The 17233-nt window shown below is 60.8% G+C and overlaps 11 protein-coding genes across 11 annotated transcripts; 9 read left to right on the forward strand and 2 right to left on the reverse strand.

The window, feature by feature from the left end:
• Positions 1-20: 20 nt before the first annotated feature.
• Positions 21-1373, reverse strand: OSTLU_29361 (predicted protein; the record flags this gene model as incomplete). The annotated part of the gene is made up of 1 exon (XM_001422620.1): positions 21-1373. One exon carries the CDS (start codon positions 1371-1373, stop codon positions 21-23), a length of 1353 nt encoding a protein of 450 aa, XP_001422657.1.
• Positions 1374-2082: 709 nt separating this feature from the next.
• On the forward strand, positions 2083-2940 carry OSTLU_6302 (predicted protein; the record flags this gene model as incomplete). Its single annotated transcript, XM_001422447.1, has 1 exon — positions 2083-2940. A coding segment is annotated over one exon (858 nt), but the record flags the coding sequence as incomplete, so codon positions are not given.
• Positions 2941-3083: 143 nt separating this feature from the next.
• Positions 3084-5846, forward strand: OSTLU_89668 (predicted protein; the record flags this gene model as incomplete). Its single annotated transcript, XM_001422448.1, has 1 exon — positions 3084-5846. One exon carries the CDS (start codon positions 3084-3086, stop codon positions 5844-5846), a length of 2763 nt encoding a protein of 920 aa, XP_001422485.1.
• A 186-nt stretch (positions 5847-6032) lies between these two features.
• On the forward strand, positions 6033-6821 carry OSTLU_43750 (predicted protein; the record flags this gene model as incomplete). Its single annotated transcript, XM_001422449.1, has 2 exons — positions 6033-6066; positions 6406-6821. 2 exons carry the CDS (start codon positions 6033-6035, stop codon positions 6819-6821), a joined length of 450 nt encoding a protein of 149 aa, XP_001422486.1.
• Positions 6822-7660: 839 nt separating this feature from the next.
• Positions 7661-8002, forward strand: OSTLU_8317 (predicted protein; the record flags this gene model as incomplete). The annotated part of the gene is made up of 1 exon (XM_001422450.1): positions 7661-8002. A coding segment is annotated over one exon (342 nt), but the record flags the coding sequence as incomplete, so codon positions are not given.
• Positions 8003-8169: 167 nt separating this feature from the next.
• OSTLU_29366 (predicted protein) lies at positions 8170-9027 on the reverse strand (the record flags this gene model as incomplete). The annotated part of the gene is made up of 1 exon (XM_001422621.1): positions 8170-9027. One exon carries the CDS (start codon positions 9025-9027, stop codon positions 8170-8172), a length of 858 nt encoding a protein of 285 aa, XP_001422658.1.
• Positions 9028-9325: 298 nt separating this feature from the next.
• OSTLU_43907 (predicted protein) lies at positions 9326-10381 on the forward strand (the record flags this gene model as incomplete). Its single annotated transcript, XM_001422451.1, has 1 exon — positions 9326-10381. One exon carries the CDS (start codon positions 9326-9328, stop codon positions 10379-10381), a length of 1056 nt encoding a protein of 351 aa, XP_001422488.1.
• Positions 10382-10853: 472 nt separating this feature from the next.
• OSTLU_43800 (predicted protein) lies at positions 10854-12437 on the forward strand (the record flags this gene model as incomplete). Its single annotated transcript, XM_001422452.1, has 1 exon — positions 10854-12437. A coding segment is annotated over one exon (1584 nt), but the record flags the coding sequence as incomplete, so codon positions are not given.
• A 216-nt stretch (positions 12438-12653) lies between these two features.
• OSTLU_43511 (predicted protein) lies at positions 12654-14045 on the forward strand (the record flags this gene model as incomplete). The annotated part of the gene is made up of 2 exons (XM_001422453.1): positions 12654-13127; positions 13194-14045. Coding segments are annotated over 2 exons (1326 nt in total), but the record flags the coding sequence as incomplete, so codon positions are not given.
• A 1310-nt stretch (positions 14046-15355) lies between these two features.
• Positions 15356-15757, forward strand: OSTLU_29369 (predicted protein; the record flags this gene model as incomplete). The annotated part of the gene is made up of 1 exon (XM_001422454.1): positions 15356-15757. One exon carries the CDS (start codon positions 15356-15358, stop codon positions 15755-15757), a length of 402 nt encoding a protein of 133 aa, XP_001422491.1.
• Positions 15758-15843: 86 nt separating this feature from the next.
• On the forward strand, positions 15844-17109 carry OSTLU_29370 (predicted protein; the record flags this gene model as incomplete). Its single annotated transcript, XM_001422455.1, has 1 exon — positions 15844-17109. The coding sequence occupies exon 1, from the start codon at positions 16504-16506 to the stop codon at positions 17107-17109; it is 606 nt and encodes a 201-aa protein (XP_001422492.1). The 5' UTR covers positions 15844-16503.
• Between the last annotated feature and the right edge of the window lie 124 nt (positions 17110-17233).

The following is a 17233-nucleotide window of genomic DNA, read 5'->3' on the forward strand; positions in this document are numbered from 1 at the left end:
CATCAATGTAATGCATATATTTAGGTGTTCATCGCCACCATGTAAAGTCGACGAGCGGGCGATCTAAAGACGAGCGCGAAGAGCGCCAGAAGGAAGACGAATTCGACGGCGCGAATCGCGACGGAGACGAGGGACGTGGATGACGGTCGAATCCCCGTCTTGAACGCCATCTTCGGTGTCATATTGAGCGCAGAAAACTTGCGAACGAGAGGACTGGCGTCTGGATCGGACGCCGTCCCCGCTATGGCGCGTCGTCCCGCCATGGCGCGCTGGAGGTCTTTAATCGCGCCCTCGTGCGGGACGACGGCGAGCCAGTCGCGAGCGGCGATCATCTCGTCGCGAGCTTCGCCACCGCACTCGACGGGCTGATCCCTTTTAGCCACGCCGTACCGCTTCTGAATCTCCGTAGAGGCGTCTCCGGTGCAAATCACAAACTTGTTTCGAGCGCTCTCCGTCAAGAACAACTTGCCGATGGACCAGAGCGCGGCGAGCAAGTACGGACAATTCGTCACGATGAAGTGCGCGAAAGGCTCTGGGTGAAACTCGGCGACGGCGAACTGCCTAGCGATGAGCGCGATGTTCGCCCTGGTGAACACCGTCACAGAACACTTTTTCACATCCACGATCATCGGCGGCAACTTGCCGCTCAAGTATTCGCTCGGTTGCGCCAGGGCGACTTCGTACATTTGGTTCACACCGTACCACGAATCCGTCACCTCGGTTCGTAAGAGATTCTTCATCCCGGCCGTGGTCATGCAACAAAATAACGCTGCGGGATGGCTCTCGCTCGCGGGCCAAATTTTAAACATATCGAAAGTATCCGCCAAGTCCCGCACCGCGCGCTCCTTTGTCTCGTCGGCGTCGATTTCTCGGTGCCTAAATCCGTGCTGTGGCGGAAACCTCTTGAGAAATCGCAACATAAATATTCTCGTGTATAAAGCGGCGCCTAAGTTCTTACTATCCTGTAAGTTTGCCAAGCACGCATCTTTCGTCTTATGCACGATGCGCAGACGACAATACACGCCGCCGTGACACGCCTCGCAAAGCCGCCGTAAAAATCTCTGACACGCCACCTCGGGGGGCGTATCGTGCCCTTCGAACACCTTCATCGCGAACTCAAACGCCACCGACTGCATGACGTCCGCTATAGCGTTTCGCAAATGCTGTATCTGCCTCTCATTGCTCATCTTCAGCGTGCACGGCCGTCCCAACCCCGCGTCGACGTCGGCGCACGTCAACCCGTGTTCGACGACGTCTAACATCCGCGGCCCCGTCCACGTCTCCCCCTCCCACGGGTACAGCGGTATCTTCCCGTGCGTTCGTTTCAACTCGACGTGATCGTAAAACTCCTCCTCTTCTAATTCGCACGCCATCGTCGGCGTCGGCGGTCCCGTCCACGGCGTCGGCGCCGCCACGCCCCACCACGGCTCCAGCGAGTCGAAGAATCCATCCTTCGTCGCGAACGTCTCCGCGCCCCGCCACGACCGCGCCACCGACACGAGCGCGGCGAACTCTCGCGACGTTCGCCGTCCTCCGTCGATCGACGCTCGCGCGCGCACCGTCGTCGCCGCGCGACGATCATCTCGACGAGATGCCGATTCGGACGCGTCCGTCTTCGTCGCGCGCGCGTCGCGCCTCGACGTCGCCCGCGCGCCGTCGTCGTCCGCCTTCGGTCGCGCGCACGCGTTCCCCATCGCGCGCCGCCGCGCCGACGCCCCCGCGGTGGCGCGCGCGCGAGGCGCGTCGCCGAGTGTCGTCGTCGCGTAACGACCGCATCGCGGCGTCGACGTCAGAACGCGTCCGATGCGCGCGCTCGCGCGCCTCGCCAGCGCGCGCGCGCTCCGAACGACGCCCGCGCGCGCGTCGACGCGTCGCGGCGGCGCGGCGGCGCGACGATGGACGCGCGCGACGCGCGCGAGCGTTCGCGCCGCCGGGACGCCGATTGGCTCGGGCGAGGCCGGGACGCGCGCGCGCGACGACGACGCGGACGACGAGGACGACGCGGACGACGACGAGCGAGGCTTCGCGCGCGCGCTCGAGGAGGACGCGCGCGAGCGACGCGCGCGCGGGGCGTCGACGCTCGAGCCCGGGCTGTTCCTGGTGGCGACGCCGATTGGCAACCTGGAGGACGTCACGCTGCGCGCGCTGCGCGTGCTGCGCGACGCGGACGCGGTGCTGGCCGAAGACACGCGACGGACGAAGCAGCTGATGCGAGCGTACGATATCGCGACGCCGTTGGTGTCGTATCACGCGCATAACGAGGCGAAGCGGAGGGAGTCGGTGCTGGGACGGTTGGCGAGCGGCGCGGCGCTGGCGCTGGTGAGCGACGCGGGAATGCCGACGGTGAACGACCCGGGCGCGGATTTGGCGGCGAGGGCGGCGGCGATGGGTGTGAGAGTGTTTCCCGTGCCGGGACCGAGCGCGGTTTTGGCGGCGATCGCGGGCGCGGGATTGCCGACGGATGAGTTTACGTTTATCGGTTTCCCGCCGCCGAAATCTTCGCAGAGAGCGAAAAGATTTAAGAGTTTTGCGCGCAACAAGGCGACGCTCATCATGTTCGTGCCTCCGCATAAACTAATCGGGACGTTGGAAGACGCACACGCGGCGTTGGGCGATCGACGATGCTCGGTGTGTCGAGAGTTGACCAAGGTGCACGAAGAGTTTTGGAGAAGCACGCTGAGTGAGGCCAGAGCGGAGTTCGAGCGGCGCGCCCCGCGAGGGGAAATCACGCTCGTCATCGAAGGTTACGATGACGACCAACCCGCGCTCGCGAGTGATGAAGACGATGACGACGACAATAGCGCGCCGAGCTCGTCGAACGTCGAAGACGCGGTGCGCTCGCTGTTGGAGGACGGCGCGTCTCCCTCCGACGCGTCGAGACGCGTCGCAAAAGAACTCGGCGTGCGACGACGGGAAACGTATGGCGTCGCGCAGAGACTTTCAGAAGAACTGAAAAAACGATGAGACGAGCGCGTCGAAACGAAATTCAATTCAAGTGAACGACGGTCGGCGCGATTGGGCAACAACAGAAGCGACGTCGTGGGAGAGTTAAAAATAAATGACTCTCGTCTTCATATCTCCGCATGCCCGAAGGCGTGGGTGATGGCTTACCGTTTGGAAGAAGCCGTCAGCGGGCGTACGGTGATATCACGCGTGCGCTCACGCGTCCCCCCCGTGAAGACCTGAGCGCCGCGGCGAGCCACACCGAGAATCGCAACCACGACCGCGCGGACCGGCGCTCCGTGGGAGGCGAGATCGATCTCTTGAGGCGGGAAATCACGCGTGTACAGAAAGCCTTGACTGATTTGAAGGCGAAGAGAATCGAAAATAAATCGCCAAACGCTCTTCCGGAGCGTAAGCGATGGAGCGTCATGGATCGCTGCAGGCCAACGAGGAAGTGCGACGAAAAGGACGAGAGACATTCGTTGAAACCTTCGCTCGTTCGCGACATGAGTGCTCGACAGCTCATCCTGCGGAAACCACCCGAGCCTGCAACGCGTGGAATGGCTATCATGCTGTTGCGACGGCTAGACGACGTCTTGCCAGAGGGCGCCATCGAGAACAAGTGCGCCGAGCTGAGCAAGATGGGCGGTTTGGGAACGGTGAGTGGAGCGCTCGCGCGGTACGCAAGCTTGCACATCGACACGTTTAGCGACGACTTTGAGATAATCGATACCGCGTTCCGAGAGAGTGCTCGGCAAGTGAGCGCTGGGTGTAGAGATCGAGGCGAGTTGTTGGATGCGATCCGCGAACGCTACGGAGAGCTCTTCTCCACGATGCGCAACGTGTGTGACCGGTGGCAGCGACGAAACGAGTCTCTCGTCATCGAGCTTGACGAACTTCAAGGCGCGCTGGAGACGAAAGAGAACGAGCAACTCGCGCTCACAGAGCGCGTTGCGAGATGTAAATTCGAAGCCGATTCTGCAAGACGACGGCAGCAAGTTGATAACGAGCGGGCAGATTTAATGACTAAACGGTCGCGTGCGAGGGAAAACGAATTAATGATGATGCAGAAAATTGACCGTGCCGAGATTCATCGATTGCATGAGCGCCTAAAACTGATGGAGACTCAATCAAGGCGTGATCTTGAATTCGCGGTGATGTCGATGGAGCAGTCGCTCTACGACGCTCTCAACGACAGAGACAATCTCTCGAAGCGCGTAAGGTTTTTGGACAATCAGCTGCTCCAGACGCGCATGATGCTTCCGGATAAATCGTGTTACTCCACTACAGAGACCCAAACCTTGGAACGCATGGATGGCCAGTCGACGTACAAGGGTGAAGCAGCAGCAACCGCGGGCGTATCGGCTGAGGTGCAAACCGACCACGTAGTGATCTCGAAGCGTCGACGCAAAGAAAAAGCTTCGAGGAGTGGAATGGATGGTAAAGATACGAGGTTGCACGCCCCAGATCTCGGCACGGACGCGGATCAATGGAAGCGCGAGATTCTCGGCGGTTTCGCCACTCTCATAACTTCGCAAAAGATTGGTCGGCGGAAACCACGCGCTTGGGTACTCAAATGTATCGCGCACATATACACCGATAAGCTCACGCTCGACTCGACAGCGCAGATAAATGGCGACGACGGCGCGATGTGTGACGCCTCAGCGCAGCCACTCACGAATTTCGTGTACGATTGGCATCTGCACAAGTTTGGGTTGAAGCAACTCGCCGAAACGAATTTGCACGACTTGATTGCTTCGACGTCGCATCACGCGGAGGAGTGCGGACTGATTTCCCAGTTCGGCGCGTTTTGTGGTTTCGGCGCACATCGAGCGCATCGAGCACCGGTCTTGACGGATTCGCCGACGGTGACGTTTTATTTACGTCTGCTCGAAGCGCTCGCGAGCGAAACCAACCTTGGCCAACTATTTATGGAGTTCGGCCTCGGGAACGATTCGAAGATCGACATCACGCCGACTATGACAGGTACGCTCGCACTTACACGCGCTCTAGATGCCATCAAGCGCGTGTTTACGGAGTACAAAGACGACGCCTCGGCGCTGAAAGATTTTGTTGGTAAACAACTCGGGATCAAGCATGCGACGAACTCGACGACGGTCAAGTTTGCCAGTTTAATGCGGGGGGCGATGGACGAGTACACATCTCGCCGACTCGCGAGTTTGGAAACATTGAAAGCTTTATTTCTTGCCGCTGATTGCGATGACGATGGCGCTTTGGTGCGAGACGAATTCGCCGCTGCGCTTCGATTGTGCGACTACAAAGTCACCGAACAGTTCGCGGCGAGGGCGTTCGAATCCTGCGCGACACGACGCGGCGATAAACCTTCAGAGCTATTCGTCGGCGTTGACGCATTTATCAAGTCGTGTCTCATGAACGGGATGGAGACCTTTCGCGTGATCCCCGAACGTCCGCCGGGCGAAACCGCGGCGACGACGAAAATGACGGCGTCGGCGACATCTTCTCACAAAAATCAAGGCTCATCCTCCCCGACGGCACCATCGCTCTCCATGTCATCGAACGCGTGGATGGCCCTCGTCGACCAGCACGTCGCCTCTCCCGAAGGCGCGGTCGCCAAACTCCGCGCCCTTCCGCCCGGCGTCTCCCTGGATCGATGTCGACGCCAACTCCGCCGTCTCGACCAACTCCGCGCCGCGCGCACCGACGGCCAAGCCGCCTACCTCGCCCTCAAGCTCCTCACCAACGACGTCCGAACCGCCACCGTCCGCGCCAAGGGCGGTTTCAAGCGTCTCGGCGCCACCGTCCTCCACCAAGTCTCCTTCTCCATGCGCGCCGCGCGCGTCGAATCCGATCCCACCGTCGTCGCCTCCGCCTCGCCCGATCACCCTCGCGACGACGATTTCGACCCGTTAGCGACGTCCTAATATCATCTTCGCTCTCGCGTCGAATCGCGGACCCGGACCCGTCCGCGTCGTCGTCGACGCCTCGCGCGGCGTTCGCGTCCCCTTCGCGAAGTGCCGACATTCCACGCCCGTGGCGCGCCACCCTCGTCGCTCGATCGGCCTCCGCACAACTCGACGTCACGCGCCGCGAGCGCTCCACCGATCGACATGGCGTCGAAGAGAATCATTAAAGAACTTTTGGGTGCGTTTGCTCGTCGCGCTCGCGCGCGCGAGGCGTCGTCGCGCGACGCGCGCGCGCGTCGTGAAGATCGTCGCGGAATCGCGCGGCCGACGCGGTCCGACGCCGACGCGGCCTGGGACGCGCGCGACGCCGTCCCGAGGCGCGCGCGCGCGCGAAAAGATGCGACGCAATATCCCGCATCGCGCGGCTCGGCGCGCGCGCGCGCGGAACGCGCGCGCGGCGCGTCGTCGTCGTCGACGACGCGTCTCGGGCTGACCGACGTCTTCGCGCTTCGATCGATACGAAAGCGCGTTCGCTCGCGCGCGGATGACTGACGACGCGCACGCGCGACGCGAACAGATTTGCAAAAGGACCCGCCGACGTCCTGCAGCGCGGGCCCGCGGTCGGACGATGATATTTTCCACTGGGACGCGACGATCATCGGACCGAGCGACTCGCCGTACCAAGGCGGACTGTTCTTCGTCGCGATTCACTTCCCTCCGGATTACCCGTTCAAACCGCCGAAGGTGAATTTCAAGACGAAGGTGTATCACCCGAACGTTAACAGCCAGGGGTCGATTTGTTTGGATATCTTGAAGGAGCAGTGGTCGCCGGCGTTGACGATTAGCAAGGTGCTTTTGAGCATTTGCTCGTTATTGACGGACCCCAACCCGGATGATCCCTTGGTTCCGGAGATCGCGCACATCTATAAGACGGATCGTAACCGATACAACGATCTCGCGAAGGAATGGACTAGGAAGTACGCCACTTTGTAGAGCTGAAGCGCTTTTGGGTTTGTAGCGAGGGAGGCCGGGGGGCGCGAGCGAGAGTGAGACCGCGCGCGTGCGAACGCGAGCGAGGGGGCGAGAGAAACACAGAGCGACGATGACGAGAGTGCACGTCGATGACGAGGGGCGCAGACAGACACGCGCGGAAAGGAGGACGGCGGTCTTCAGCCGACGAAGCCGCGAGCGCCGTGAGAAACGCGCGGCGCCGGCGAGCGTCTCCGACGCGTGAATTTAGCGAAGAGAATAGGCTCTTAATGTGTATGCGATACACCAGCCTATGTGCGAACGACCCGACCTGTCCGGCCGCGCCCCGTCGCGCGTGGACTCGCTTTCACGCTTCCCGTCTCGTCCCGTCCTCGTCGGTCCCTCGCCGTTCGCGCCGCGCGCCCGCCACATCACCGCGCGCGCTCGACGCCGCGCTCAACGCCCGCACACGATGCGCGCGATCGCTCCCGTCTCCCTCGCCCCGGTCTCGCGCGTTCAGCGCCGTCGCGCGCGCGTGCAGGCGCGTCGAACCACCGACGACGTCACCGCGACCGGCGCGGCCTCGCTCGGTCTCGCCGCCGCGGCCGCCGCCTGCGTCGTCCTCGCCGGACCGGCGCGCGCGGAATTGAACGCCGCGGAAGCGAATCGAGGGGGCGAGTTCAACCGCGGCTCGGCGAAGCAGTTCGGTGGTTACGATTTGGTCAAAGTTGACATCACGAAGGAGTTCGGCGAGGACTTGCGACTGAGCGTGCGTGACGACGCTCGATTCGCTCGGCGAACGCGTCGATCGCTCGAAGCGCGATCGCTCGCGCCGACGTACTGACGGAAATATACCGCGTTCCTCGTCGCAGAATTTCACGGGCGCGGATTTGCGATTCGCCAAGCTTCGAGGGGCGAACTTGCGCGGCGCGTACATGATGAAGATGGTCGCGCCGGAGGTCGACTTCACGGGGGCGGACATGAGCGATGCCCTCATGGATCGCGCGGTGCTCGTCAAGGCTAACTTCACGAACGCCATATTGAATCGCGTCGTGCTGACGTCGTCGGATTTGGAGGGCGCGATCGTGGAGAACGCGGATTTCACCGACGCGTTGCTCGACGTCAAGACGCAGCAGGCGTTGTGCAAAACGGCGTCGGGGAAGAACCCGGAGACGGGGGTTTCGACGCGCGTGTCGCTCGGCTGCGCGGGTGGGCGCGCTCGAGTTTCGTCGCCGTCGAGGTACATGTCCGACGACGACACACCGAAACCCAAGGCGGAGTTTGACGAATCGCGATTCTCGATGTATCAGTAAATTCTTTTGTAAGCGGCGTTGACGACGAATTATTTTGCAAGTTTTTGAAATGCACGCGACTATCTATTACCGACCGGCTTGCTCCCCGCGAACCCCACGCCTTTGGCCTCGGTCAAATCCTCGGGCAACGCGAAGATCGAGTTCTTCTGAATGCCCTTCTTCCCCTTCTTCAATCCTTTGCTTTGGAAATTTTGCCAACTGCTCGCCTTTTGGTTTTGCTCGGCGCTTATCTCTTGCTGCCGCTGCTTATACTTGAACGTCTTCAACTTTTTCCGCTTCAACTCCCGCGTCTCCGAGTCATCCCCGGGCTTAATCTCCAAATTCTTCGGCGGCTCTTTCCGCACGAACTCCGTCTTTCGCGTCAACTCCACGCGTCTCGGTTCCGGCACGCCGCGATACACCTCTCTCGGCGGCGGCGGCGGCGGCGCCTTCGCCTTCGTCTTCGCCTGACCCCCGATGTCTATCCTCACATCGCTCGCCTTCACCGCGACTCGCGTGTGGCTCTCCGTCAGGTACACGTCCAGCGTACCGTCGTCCATCGCTCGCACGCACCGTCCCCTCCGCCACGCGCCCTCGGCGTCGAGCGCGAGCACGTCCCGTCCCGCGAACGTCCCTCCCAGCGTCGTCGTCGTCGTCGCCGTCGCCGCCGTCGCGCCTCGCGCGTCGTTCGCGCCGTCACCCGCGCCTAACTCGTCGTCGTCGACGTCGTCCCGCGCCGCGAGCGTCGTCGCCAGGACGTCGCGCGTGATTTCAATGACATCCTCGAGCGAATCCTTCAAATCGATCAATTCCTCGTCCCCCGGCGCGTCCGCGAGCGACGCCTCGACGTCCGCGAGCGAGCGCTCGTACTCATCGAGCTTGGCGCGCAGCTCGTCCGCGGTCTGCGGCGCGTCGTCGTCGTCGGCGGCGTCGGACATGACGCGGGGCGATGTGACGCGGCGGCGGCACTTCGTCGCGATGGCGACGCGCGCGATCGCGCCGTCGCTCGCGCGCGCGACGGCGACGCGCGCGCGCGATGTCGCGGATCGCGCGCGCGCGCGCGCCGGGGACTCGGCGCGCGCGACGGCGACGCGCGGGAAGGGCGCCGCGCGCGCGATGGCGGCGGCGGCGCGACGACGCGCGGTGACGCCGCGCGCGCGCGCGAGCGACGCGAACGAGGACGAGGACGAGGACGAAGGGCCGGATAAAGATCTCGCGGACGCGTTCTTCGCGCAGATGCCGCGCGAGAACGAGGCGGAGGACGGCGCGCGGGGGGACGAGGACGCGCGCGACTTCGACGACGACGACGACGACGACGAAAACGTCGAGGTGCTGCCGTACATCGGCGGTGAGCTCCTGAAACCGGACCCGCCGGGACATAAGTCAGGGTACGCCGCCATCGTCGGACGACCGAACGCGGGGAAGAGCACGCTGATGAATGATTTGGTCGGGACGAAGCTGAGCATCGTGACGTACAAGCCGCAGACGACGCGGCATCGGATTTTGGGCATCCTGAGCGACGAGAACTCGCAGATGGTGCTTCTGGACACGCCGGGGGTGATGGTGGAGGAGTTTAATAAGCTGGATGGGATGATGCTGAAGAGCGTGCGGAATTCGATGGCGAACGCGGATGTGTTGTTTTACATCGTGGACGCGGCGCGGGATCCGTACGGGGCGTGGGAAGGTTTGGCGCCGAAGAAGGGTAAGCGCGTGCCGACGGCGTTGATTTTGAACAAATGTGACATGGTTGGCGATCGTGAGCGGATCATGGAGTTGATTGAGTACTTTCAAGCGCAAGAGGCGATCGACGAGGTGTTGCCGATTTCGGCGCTCAACTCAACGGGGACGCGCAACGTCAAAGAGTGGGCGCTGGAACGTTTACCGCTCGGCCCGACGCTTTACCCCAAAGACGCCATCAGCGAGCACCCCGAACGATTCTTCATCGCCGAAATCATCCGCGAGAAGATATTTTTGCAGTACAAACAAGAGGTGCCGTACAGCACGCAAGTTTGGATCGAGACGCACAAGGAACGCGACGGCGTGAAGAAGGATCTCATCCTCGCCAAAGTCTTCGTCGAGCGTCAATCTCAAATCGGCATCATCGTCGGCCAAGGCGGGGCGGCGATGAAAAAACTTTCGTCCAGCGCGCGCGCGGACATTGAGAAGTTTTTAGGCCGCCCGGTATTTTTAGACATCCAAGTCAAAGTCCGCGACGGCTGGCGCGAAGACGACCGCAGCCTCGAAGACCTCGGCCTGGACGACCCCAATAGATTAGAGAGCCCATCCATCTAGACGACGTTGTCGTGCGAACGCGCGCAGTTTTTCACCTCCGCGGCGTCAAAAACGCCGGCAACCGCGCGCCCTTCGCGTCTCGCAACCATCTCGCGAACATCTCGCGCGCCTTCGTCTTCGTCGCTTCGCGTCCGACCTCATCCCTCCCGTCGCCGTTTTCCATCGCTCTGCGCGCGTCTTTATTTTTTCCCGCGTACGTCTTCACCGGCATCCACCACAGCGGTCGATACGTCATCGCTTTATGTCGTCTCGCGTTTCTCCGCGCGTCGCCGCGGCGTCGCGTTACCCTCGGTTGGAGGATTCTTATCCACTTCCTCTGTTCTCCACACGGCCGCGCGCGTCCACGCGCGCACGCCACGCGCGCGCGCATCGACGCACGATGCTCGCGCGCGCCGACGTCGTCGCTCGCGCGTCGTCGCTCGCGCTCGCGACGCGCTCGCGACGCGATTTCCCGACGCCGACGCGGTCGACGATGCGCGCGCGTCGAGCGCCCGCGGCGCGCGTGACGCGCGCGATTCGCGCGCGAGGCGACGCGGGAACGCGCGCGCGCGACGTCGCGCCGGGCGCGACGCGGCGCGGGGCGTCGGCGACGCCGCGGGCGACGCGACGGCCGAGCGCGAGGGAGACGCGGCCGGAGCTGTACGGCTTGGACGCCTCGTGGGACCCGCTGACGAGCGGCGATCGGCGGGAGAGCGAGGAGTCGCGAACGCCGCTTCCAGAAACGCTGCCGAACGTGCGATGGGGGACGAGCGCGAGCGAGGCGTACGATTTGGTGATTGTCGGGTGCGGACCGGCGGGGCTGACGGCGGCGGACGAGGCGAGCAAGCGCGGATTGCGCGTGGCGTTGATGGATCCGTCGCCGCTCGCGCCGTGGATGAATAATTACGGGGTGTGGTGCGACGAGTTTAAATCGCTCGGGTTCGATGATTGCTATCGCGCGGTGTGGAACAAGGCGCGAGTTATTATAGACGACGGCGACGCCGACGGGAAGATGCTCGACCGCGCGTACGCGCAGGTGGATCGGAAGAAGCTCAAGCAGAAGCTCATCGCGCGCAGCGTGACGCAGGGCGTGGAGTTTGGTATCGCCGCGGTCGATAGCTGCGATAACAGCGATCCGAACCATTCGGTGGTGACTTTGAGCGATGGACGCAAGGTCTATGCGAAGATGGTTTTGGACGCCACTGGGCACTCTCGTAAGCTGGTGGACTTTGATCGCGATTTTACGCCGGGATATCAAGCCGCTTTCGGAATCGTGTGCACAGTGGAGAAGCACGACTTTCCGTTGGACACGATGCTGTTCATGGACTGGCGAGACGAGCACTTGAGCCCAGAGTTTAAGCGAGCGAACGACAGGTTGCCGACGTTTTTGTACGCCATGCCTTTCTCGGAAACTGAGGTGTTCCTCGAGGAAACGAGCTTGGTGGCACGACCTGGCTTAGAGTTTGACGACTTGAAGCTCAAGTTGAAGGAGCGTTTGGATTATTTGGGCGTGAAAGTAACCAAGGTACACGAAGAGGAGTATTGTCTCATTCCCATGGGCGGCGTGTTGCCGACGTTTCCGCAACGCACGCTCGGCATCGGTGGAACCGCCGGCATGGTCCATCCTAGCACTGGATTTATGGTCGCAAAGACGATGTTATGCGTTAGAACGCTCGTAGGCACGCTTGATGAAGCCCTTAAGGCGGGTAAGCGAGGGGATATTACCGGCGCCCTGGAAGCGGCGGAGGCGGCGCAAATGAACAACGGTAAATTCGACGCCGACGCCACCGCGGCATTAGTGTGGAACTCAATTTGGCCGGAGAATGATTTGCGCATGCGCACTTTCATGTGCTTTGGAATGGAGACTCTTATGCAGCTCGATATCGATGGAACGCGTCAATTCTTTGACACGTTCTTCGACCTTCCCAAGGACGTCTGGGCTGGCTTTTTGAGCTGGCGAATCCAGCCGGTGGGCTTGCTTTCGCTCGGGGTGAATCTGTTCGCGTTGTTTTCGAACTACATGCGAGTTAACTTTGTCAAATCCGCTCTGCCTTTCATGGGGTCGTTCTTCGCAAACTTTGCGTTCGCCGACAACAAGTTTGACTCGAGCAAGTGGGGCGGTTTCATCCTCGAAGATGGCAAAAACAACGCCTTCAAGTCGGTCGAAAACGGGCCTATTCCCGCCCCGGTCGGAAATCCCACTGCGAAACCGATCACAAGCAGCGCATTAGACTTTGAGAAGATCTTAGCCGAAGACACACTGAGCAAGCCGCAGGACATGAAGCCGGAGACGATGAAGGATGATCGCGAATGGATTGCGTTTCAACAGCGCAAGGTGTTTAGTGAGCAAAAGCAAATCAAAGAGTACCTCAGTGCTTTGAACGACCGCGACAAGGTCGACGTTCTCGTTGTCGGTGCGGGCCCCGCAGGTCTGGCGATCGCAGCGGAGACGGCGAAGAAGGGTCTTTCTGTTGGTCTCGTCGCACCAGACACCCCGTTCGTGAACAACTACGGAGTATGGCTCGACGAGTTCAAAGATCTAGGGCTCGAACACTGCTTGCTTCATAAGTATGACGACGCATTGGTTTGGTTCGATGATTCTGATCCTGCGAGTGGAACTGAACTCGGTCGACCTTACGGTCAAGTGTGCCGCAGGCGTCTTCGCGACCATTTGTTGAAGGAGTGCGCGGCGGCTGGCGTCAAGTATTTACCAGGCCTGGTAGATTTTGTGCGTCACGGTGACGTCGAAAAGAACGAGTTAGCCGAAGTTCGAGGCACCATCATTAGCGATTCCGATATTACCGCAAGCGAGAAGAAGTTGATCGAAGAAGAGGCAAACAGAGGCCAGCAATTCACGTTGAATTCGCGTCTCGTCGTTGCCGGCACCGGTCACAACCGCGACATGCTCAGCTACGAAGAGGGTGCGCCGCCGGGCTGGCAGACTGCGTATGGCGTTGAGGTGCGCATTCCGAACCACGGTTTTCCCGTGAACAAGGCCGTGTTCATGGATTTTCGTCAAAGCGATCCGGAGGCGATGAAAGAGGAACAAGACGAGGGCGTTTGGCGCGTGCCGTCTTTCCTTTACGTGTTACCCGTGGACAAGGATGTGGTGTTCGTCGAGGAGACGTGCCTCGTCGCGCGCGTACAAGTGCCGTTCGATGAACTCAAACGGCGATTGTATCGTCGTATGAAGCGGATGGGTATGGAAATCGTCGAAGAAGACATCTTGGAAGTCGAGGCGAGTTGGATTCCACTGGGCGGTACCCCGCCGGTTGCCCCGCAACGCACCATCGCGTACGGTGCAGCAGCCGGCATGGTCCACCCTGCGTCTGGCTACTCCGTCGTAAACAGTATTAGCAAAGCTCCGCGTGTTGCGACGGCCATGGCCGAAGGCTTGAAGGAGGGTGGCGAGATTGAGGCGAGCCGAAGAGCGTGGGAAATCCTTTGGGGTGCGGAGCCACGAAGACAAATCGGTTTCTACCAGTTCGGTATGGAGCTTCTCATGTCGCTTCGCATCGAGCAGATGCGCAACTTCTTTAGTACCTTCTTTGCGCTTCCAACAAATCTGAGCAGAGGATTTTTGGGTAACAGATTGTCGAGCTCAGAGTTGATCATGTTTGCTCTCACTACGTTCGCAATTGGTAACAACGAACTTCGTGGGTTGTTGCTCGCTCACCTGGTTTCAGCTGGGGGTTCTGGCAGTCGGTTGGCCAAGGCGTATGCATATCCTTTGTTTCCGAAGGATGAGAGTGGTTTAGATGTGTTACAAGTCAACCGCAAAGAGCAAGCGGACGCGAAAAACACGACGAAGATGATGGCAGACTTTTACGAGTCCCAGCAAGGAGGCATGCTTCCCGGATACATGGGCCGAGATTGGTGGTCGATCGGGAGACGTGGAAACGGTGAGGAGCACGACGACGACGACGGCACCGACGGCGGTCGTTTCGGCGGCGGTGGTGGCGCTCAAGTTTCCGCTTCAGCGCAAAGAGAAGAGGTCACCATTGGCGCCATGAAGATGGACGCGTCCAACGAAGGTGCGGTCACGTTTTGGTCCAACGGAAGCGCTGCAATGATCGTAACGAGTGCGGTACGCAAAACTGGTCTCAGTCAAACTGATCTCTACGGCGAACGACGCAAAAAGTTTTTGCCGTCGGCGTTCATTTCCCAAGCGCCGAATGTCGTCCCGCCGCACCTCACCGGTTCTCTTCCTGGTGATATTGGATGGGATCCTTTGGCGCTCGGTGCGCAAAGCGATATCGAACGCTATCGCGCGAGAGAATTGATTCACGGTCGATGGGCCATGCTCGCGTGCATCGGCGTGCTCGTCCCCGAATTCCTCGCGCACAACTCCATCTTCGGCACCCCGGACCAGCACTGGTGGAACACGCAAATCATCAACGACCCCATCGATGGCTTACAGCTCACCTACCTCGGGGAAACAATTCCTTGGGGCTTATTCTGGCTTCCCATCATCCACCTTCCGCTCATGTTTGTCGCGGAATCTCTTCGCAACGGCACCTACGAGGTCGAGGCGTTCAAGGATTTGGACAAGCTCTACCCCGGCGGCCGTCTCTTCGATCCCCTCGGCCTCGCCGCGGGCCAAACCGAGGAAGATTTGAACATCTTAAAAACCATCGAGATTCAGCACGCTCGATTGGCGATGATCGGGACTTTCGTCTTCATCGTCGAGGGCTTAGCCGGCGGTCGCGGACCCCTCGATTTCTTTTAGAATCGAACCCCGCCGACGCGTCGCCGACCGATCTCGCGTCCATCGCGCTTAAAGCGCGCGCGCGCATGTAGCAAAATTATAAATTCAATCGCAGCGATTCATTCTCGCGCCCATCGTCCGCGAGCGACCCCTCGCGCGCGCCGCTCTGGGGGTTCCCTCCCGAACGCCCCGCGCTCGCGCGCTCGATCGTCCCGGGAGATCTCAGAATTCCCATCCATCGTCTTCATTCCTTCGCGCGTCGCCGACGTTCGCGCCCGATCGACGCCATGGCCGCCATGCTCGACCAATCCCTCGACGCCATGATCAAGGACGCCGCGAAAGCCACGCCGAAGCGTCGCAACGCGAAGAAATCCGCCAACGTCAAGGTGGGCGGGAAGAAGAATGCGCGATCGGCGATGAAGAAAACGAACGCCGGCCCGACGCCCATGGCGGTCGGTGGCGTGAAGAAGACGAAGAATAACAAGAAGAAACCGGCGCGATCGAACGCGGCGACGGCGATGGCGGTCGACGGCATGATGCGCGGAGGCGGAGGACGACAGGCGAACGCGCAGGCGGGCGGACGCACGAAGCTCGTCGTCGGGAACCTGGACTTTAAGGTGAACGATAGAGATATCAAGGTAAGGAGACGCGCGACGTTAGCATGGGAAGGACCGTCGGTGCGCGCGTGAATAGAACTCGCTCGTAGAGCGAGGGCGCGCACCGATGGAGTGTGGGGGATGATATCGACGACGAATGACGATCGCGTCGGTCGAGTATCGCGGGAATTCGGATCGACTCGCGTGGATGGATCGACCAACGAAAGCGTTCGCGCGAGACGCGGTGGTGAGAGCGATGCGTCAACGCGCGACGTGCGGTGGGATGTATTCCTCATCGGCGCGCGCGTGACGGTATCGCTCGTTTATTGAGACTTTAGAGCGTCGACGTCGCGTGGGCACCCCATCCGTTCGTCGCGAGGCGAAGAAGCGTTCGTCGTGGCTGCGAGCGACGAACCACGCGCGGATCGTTGTCGCCCGAACACACAGGGCTGGATAAAACAACGCGCGCGCCTCGGCAACGGTACGATGGGGAGCGACGTCACGCGAGAGTTTTCAGAAACGCCGCCTCGAGCGCTCGCGCGAACAAATTTATTGCGGCGATGCGTTTCGCTCGAGCGAACGGCGATCGGCTCTGAACGCGACTTATTTTTTCAGTTTCGCGAGTTTACGACGCAAGCGGTGGGGACAAAATCCGCGCAAACGATGTCTAAACCACACAGAGCTCGAATCCGTCGTTCGACTCGAGCGAACACCCTTCATTGGAGAGATGCGGCTTGCGGATATTTCTGGCCGGCTCGGCGGTTTCCATTTTTTCAGCGAAACCGCCGCTTGGTTGATCAATTCGCTCGAGATACGGAACTCACACTAGCCCTCGCGCGATGCGCCCCGAAACTCGACCTCGACTACGCTCACGTAGATTTATTTTCGCTCGTTCTACGTGGCTCGACTCTCGCACTCTCGATTTCCTGAAGGATGAAAGTATTGATGATTTCGCCGCGGCTATTGCCCTTCCCCGTTTATCACAGGAACTCTTCGGACAAGTCGGACGCGTGCTCAACGCTGGCATCAACTACGGCCCCAACGGCAAGTCCAAGGGTACCGCCGAAGTCACGCTGGCCACGCTCGAATCCGCGCTCAAGGCGGTGAAGACGTACAACGGAGTCAAGCTCGACGGCCGCCCGTTGAACATCGTCATCGTCGACGCTCCGCAACAACCCAAGCAGAAGCCGATCACCCAACGTCTTTCTGGCTTGAAGCAGCAACCGAAGAACAAGAATGGCAAGCAACAGCAAAAGAAGGCCCCTGTGCCCGCTCCCAAGCGCGGCAAGGCGACGCAAAAGGTTGTCGCCTCGGCCAAGAAAGCCGCGCCGAAGAAAAAGCCGGCGCGCAAGCCCAAAGAGAAGAAGGCGGCCCCCACCGCCGCGGACTTGGACGCCTCGTTGGACGCGTACAAGGCTTCTGCCGACGTCCAAATGGCCGCTTAGGTATTCTAAGACGTCTTTGTGTATAAAACATCTCCGTCTCTTCTCAATCTGAGCGCCCCGAACCAACCTCCGATGAATTGTATGAGCGACATTACGCCGCCCTCGACCCGCCGCGCTCTCGCGC

This window comes from Ostreococcus lucimarinus, chromosome 20 (genome assembly GCF_000092065.1).
Source record: "Ostreococcus lucimarinus CCE9901 chromosome 20, complete sequence".
Classification (NCBI taxonomy): Eukaryota; Viridiplantae; Chlorophyta; class Mamiellophyceae; order Mamiellales; family Bathycoccaceae; genus Ostreococcus; species Ostreococcus sp. 'lucimarinus'.